The following is a 5,456-nucleotide window of genomic DNA, read 5'->3' on the forward strand; positions in this document are numbered from 1 at the left end:
GGTTAAGCGTCTGCCTTCGGCTCAGGGCGTGATCCCGGCGTTATGAGATCGAGCCCCACGTCAGGCTCCTCCGCTATGAGCCTGCTTCTTCCTCTCCCACTCCCCCTGCTTGTGTTCCCTCTCTCGCTGGCTGTCTCTATCTCTGTCGAATGAATAAATAAATAAAATCTTAAAAAAAAAAAAAATAAATAAAATAAATTTACTTTACACTTAAGTTTTGTGACTGAGTAATTTCTAATTAACGCATTTCAGTCTGCTGAATCTACAGAGGACAGATGAAGTTTCAAAACATCCTGCCAGAAAATTTGGTCCTAACCTCTTTAGGACTATAACTAGCACGTACACGGAGCATAAATGGATCCTTTAATCCTCAGGAGGGCACTGTGGAACTATGTTCTTAGGGTTCTCTGCTGTGGGAAGGTTCTTTTGTTCCTCAAATTGTTCTGTGTGCAAGGCCTGGCCCCTGCAAGATTTTATTTTCATTTAATTTTGAAGAGAAACTGTAAGGATCTTTTAAAATATGAAACTGTAATATGTGTATTTTATGAATACTTTAACAAACTGAGCATATTGTAGAATGACTGAGCAACCTGGAAATTCATATTCAGGTAAGGAAATTGCTTTCCTATCCTTTTTATGTACATTGGAAAGAGCAACCTGAACCAGGTGAAGTTTACTTCTATGATCTCCAATATTCCAGCTTTTAGCCTCACAACTTCGGTAGTACTCACTGTAGAACTAGCCTTAAAGATGTCTCCTCATCTCTTGTTGAGATAAAGTTTGGCCTTTCAGGGTACTTTTCACCTGCCCTCCTGTGTTTAAACTGAAACTTCTATGACATGCTTTTCCAGGAGAGAAACAGAACAAAAACAATGTTCAGATAAAATAATATAGGTTTATTTAAAACTTAATTCTCACCTTGAGTATGCAAAATACAAACTCCACAAAATGTTCATTTTTTTTACTTTGTAGTTTACAAATATACAAAATAGAAGTTTGCTTAAATTTATATTACATATTTATTAAGGCAAGGAACTATATAGAAAAAAAACATTTGTTCTGCTTAAGGCATACTTGGGAATAAACCATTGTACAAATTATTGCACATCTGAAACCACAGTGCATAACAGACTGTCTGCATAAAAATGTTAAAGAAGTAAACCAGGCGTATTTACCTGACTTAGGTCATAAATGTAGATCGGAAGACAAAAATAGATTTTCCTTGTCAAAGTATGCAGCAGTTTGAGAACTTTGGCTTCCTCATTTGGTACCTTTAGAACCAAGACTCACCAAGCACCATCGTTTAAGGTTATAAAAACACATTTTCTGTACCTGAATTTCTTCCTCTTCTTCTACTATCACAATAATGGCTTTTCGAAGGCAAAGAGAATACAAGGTGATCTTTACACTTACATTGCATCGAAACACAATTCGAGGGAATTCTGGTCTTCCCTCCCCCCAACTCATGGATCTAATTTATACCCTGATATCCACACCTTCCAGTCACCCCCCGCCCGTTGGTGTTTTGTAAGTCCAGGAATATTCAAGTCAGATTTAGCCTTGGAATGATAGAAGATCCAGTCACAGGCCCCATTGGTTCTTTGATTTGTCTTCTGGTTTCCTTGCGTCTCCTGATTATCCATTCACAAGTTGGCTTGTTGGGAACTTGACCATGATTGTAGTGCTTTCCAGCTGGGTTCCTCCCCACCCCCGGGGGGAAAACAGTGTAAAAGGTTTAAAAAAAATACTGAATTCTCTTCTGGCAGTGTGGGTCATATCCACTGTTTGGGGATTTAAAAGTGCCTCTTCATGTGTAAGGCGAGGTGGTCCGACCTGGAGAAGGCCCGGTCACACTTCTGGCACTGGAAGGGGCGGTGCCCGGTGTGTTTGCGATAGTGCCTCGTCAGTTCGTCGGAGCGGGCAAATTTCCACCCACAGCCGTCCCAGTCACAGTGGTAGGGTTTCTCACCTGGGAGAGGAAAAGAAGCCCGGTGAAGCCATTGCTACCCAATGCAGAATTGGCCACACTGGAGGCCGAGCATCAAGCCAACTTCCCAAGCACCCCACTCTGAAAAGAGCCAGCAACGTGTTCAGACCACCTCAAGGTCATATCCAATTTCAGATCACAAATAGGAATATTAAGCTGAAGGTTTTTTTGGTGTGGCTGTATTTTTTTAAGGGGAACAGACCTACCCTTCTATATTGCTAACATATTCATAATTTGAGCCCAAGTACCACCGTGATGGAAATGAATGTGGGAACTGTCTGCTAGTTTGTCTCTCCCACCCAAACCAAGCGATCATATCCTCTATCCCACTACGACCAGGTTGAAAAAGCCCCAAGCGGCTGCTTTTTCTACATCAGTGTTTCTATTATTTTAATGAATCCTACACCTAAATGACCCTACGTGCCTCTGCTTACATGACATGAAACTCTCTGCAAGTGACCATCTTAAACCACAATCTTAGCAATCACCACCACTCAATTCTTGAAATTTAAATAGAACCTACTTATTAAAGCTAAAACTAAAAATAGAAAGGAGTGTGAATCTGGAAACAACCAGTGAAAATTGTCTAAAAATTAGAAACTGGTAAGCAAACCTAACATGTTTTTGCTCCCTCTGCCTTTCAAAAAGCCTAACAGAACTGCATTCAAGTACTGATACCATCCATCAAGCAAAGGGCTCTTGAACAAAAAAGGAGGTGCCAGTTTGGTTTGCTGTTCTCTCCTGTGATCCAAGAGATGGAGGAGATACTGTGCCCCACATCTCAAGGGAGGCCCTGGGAAGCGTCCAGTTAGCCAATGGGGCTGCACACCAACCCCCCACCCCTTGGCAGCTTCTGTTCTCCTACCTGTGTGGGTTCGCAGGTGTGCTTTGAGATGAGAACTCTTCGTGTAGGTTTTGCCGCAGCCCGCATAATCACAAGTGTGAGTGGCTGTCCTTTTCCGGGGCCACGACCTTCTCCCCCTCTTTGGTTTCGGCTCCTCTGGCATGCAGGAACCAGGAGGCATGAGCTCTAGGGGTGAAGAAGGTGGGGTCAGCACCGTCCCCTGCGTTCCAGAGGGCCGGCACACGCAGGGCTCCCCAGCCCGAGCTATGAATCCCCAGGACTGACCTTGGTAATGGAGTGGTGGGACCTGTGGCTGCATCTGGTCCGGCAAAAAGGGTGGGTAGTTGGGCCCTGGGTGGGGATGAAAGCCCGGTGGGAGCGGTAGGGCAGGATGACAGTCCCTGCTACTCAGCAGTTCCTCGGCACCCAGAGTCGGGGTAGTCCTGCTGGGGAGCTGCCGCCCCAGGGGGAAGTCGTGCGCTGGTGGCCGGTGGCCATTGCTGAGAGGGGGTCCAGTGCCCAAGTGGGCCTCTAGGGGCCGACCGACAGTGCACGATGAGACCGCCTCCTGCTTGATCTTGGGGCACATGCGCGGTGGCCCGCCGCTGTAGGGCGCCACCACCACCGGGTGGCTGCCGTCTGGGCTGCCTTTGCTAACACTAATGACCGACGGGCTGCCGTATTCGCTGCCAGGGGCACTCAGCGACGCCTTCAACACAAACTTGCCCATCAGCCCGCCACCTGGCGGCTGCGGCTGCTGCGGCGGAATGTACACTGGGTCCAATTCAGGCCGAAGGAGCTCAGCCACGAAGCCGCCCGAGGGGCTCACGTCGTTGATGTCCGCCAGGTTGAAGGGAGCTGTGGGAGGGGGCACAGACTCCCGGCCATAGAGGAGGCCGCCGCCGCCTCCAGTGCTGCCCGGCGCCACGCCCGGGTCCCCTCCGGGCCGGATCGGATAGCTGAAGCTGCAGGTGGAGGGCGCACTGGCAGGACCGCTGCTCGATGGGGAGGACGAGGACGAGGCTGATGCTGACGAGGACACGGTGGCGGCCACTGACTCCGGATGGGACAGCGAATTGGAGAGGATAAAGTCCAGGTCCAGGAGATCGTTGAACTCCTCCGTCTCCCTCCGGGGTAGGAGAGCGGGATTGTTGCCGCCACAAGCCGCGCCGACTCCGCCACTTTCCAGGTCGGTGGCCACGGTCGCCGCCGCCAGGTCGTAGGGGCGGCCGGGAAGCACCGGGGGAAGTCGCTTCATGTGGGAGAGCTCCTCCCGCCAGCGCTAAGGGAACAGAACGGGAGAGAGACCGTCGGTGCTGGTCCCCTGCTGCCACTCTACATACCGGCGGGCCGGCCGCGCCTATACGGCCCAGGCACCGGGACAGGGGAGACATGACGCGCTGGGGCACTCCGGATGCCAGCGCTGCAATCTCGGCCCACCCCCGGCCCGAGGAGAGGCGGTGCGTCGGTTTGGAGAATGTTATGTTGTGTCTGCCCGATTGCGTGTGAGCAAGCGCCGCGGCTCGGCAGCCCGGGTCCTTCCCCAGGCAGATCCCAGGGACGCTCCAGCCACCCCTGGAATTGGGACACCGAGGATCTCCCTATGCGCCCTCGCCACGGGTACGCCTACGCGCCAAGCTCACTCGGGCCCAGCCAATGCCCAGGGACACATCCACCTCCCGCCCGGTGGCCCCCGCGCCAACCCTGCCGCCTGCGAGCTAGGAAACGTGTGCGGACCGAGTGTGCGCCCCCGGCGGCTCCGCAGTGTCCGGACCACACGCATGTACAACTGAGCCAAAGGCGCGGAAGCCATCCTAGGAAGACTTCGGGGCCGGTGCGGTGGCCACTCCTTCCCCTCGCGGGGTGGTTCTCGGTGACCCCTGGGCTCCGCCCGTCCCCACCCCACCCACAAAAGCCCGCTGGACGCCCCCCACTTTTCGGGGCAATACTCACGTTATTCGGGGCACCTGCCGGACGCAGTGTCTTCTCCCTTCCCGCCGGGCCGGACGCGAACGTGGAGAAGGACGGGAGCAGTGCGTCGCTGACAGCCATGTCAGACTCGCCAGGTGGCTGCCTGCGGGCCGGGCGGGGCACAAGCAGGAGTCAGGGGGCCACTCACGACCGCCGCTCGGCCGCGTCCCACCGGCCTCCGGCCTTCACCCCCCCCCACGCCCCGCGCTGCACCTACCTCATTAATGTGGGGGCCCAGAAAGTCCTCGGGAGTCCGAAGCAGTGGGGATACCCAAACCCCAAAGTCAACGAAGAGGGGGAAAAAAAAGACTTAGAAACGAAGCCAAAACCAAAAACCCCAAATTGCCCGAGATCCTTCTTTGGATTAAATATAAACGGGAGATGCCTTTTTAAAAAAAGTTCCTTTGTATACGAAAGTTCTTAGAAAAGTTGTAAACTCGTAAAAACAATCAGCAAGGCGAGTAAGTAGGTCCGGTGGCCGAGCTGCGCTCTCTTCGACTCAGCAGCGTCCTCCACCACTGTCGCGGTCGCCGCGGCTGTCGCCGTGGGCGCTGGGGCTGTGGCCGGGTTGGCGGGCGGGCGGCGCCGCCAGGTGAGACTGGCCGCGGTGGCGCGGATCTGCGGACTGGGCGGCGGCGCGGGGCGCGGAGTCCG

General features: G+C 53.0%; 1 protein-coding gene across 2 annotated transcripts; it reads right to left on the bottom strand.

Moving 5' to 3' along the window:
- Positions 1–875: 875 nt before the first annotated feature.
- On the bottom strand, positions 876–5,450 carry KLF4 (Kruppel like factor 4). 2 transcript variants are annotated; one of them, XM_011221287.3, is made up of 5 exons: positions 5,020–5,450; positions 4,785–4,905; positions 3,117–4,113; positions 2,853–3,017; positions 876–1,969 (listed from the first exon to the last, which is right to left on the bottom strand). In XM_011221287.3, exons 1-5 carry the CDS (start codon positions 5,022–5,024, stop codon positions 1,794–1,796), a joined length of 1,464 nt encoding a protein of 487 aa, XP_011219589.2. In that variant the 5' UTR covers positions 5,025–5,450; the 3' UTR covers positions 876–1,793. The 2 variants fall into 2 exon arrangements, with proteins under 2 accessions (XP_011219589.2, XP_034520122.1); XM_034664231.1 differs by having other exon boundaries at positions 2,853–4,113.
- Positions 5,451–5,456: the final 6 nt, after the last annotated feature.

This window comes from Ailuropoda melanoleuca, chromosome 7 (genome assembly GCF_002007445.2).
Source record: "Ailuropoda melanoleuca isolate Jingjing chromosome 7, ASM200744v2, whole genome shotgun sequence".
Taxonomy (NCBI): domain Eukaryota; kingdom Metazoa; phylum Chordata; class Mammalia; order Carnivora; family Ursidae; genus Ailuropoda; species Ailuropoda melanoleuca.

Excerpts from the sequence above, each read along its gene's own strand:
- KLF4 (XM_034664231.1), bottom strand. Across the intron at positions 4,114-4,784 it reads CGGCAGGTGCCCCGAATAAC|CGCTGGCGGGAGGAGCTCTC; the intron begins GTGAGTATTGCC and ends CTGTTCCCTTAG. Across the intron at positions 1,970-2,852 it reads ACACCTGCGAACCCACACAG|GTGAGAAACCCTACCACTGT; the intron begins GTAGGAGAACAG and ends TTCCTCTCCCAG.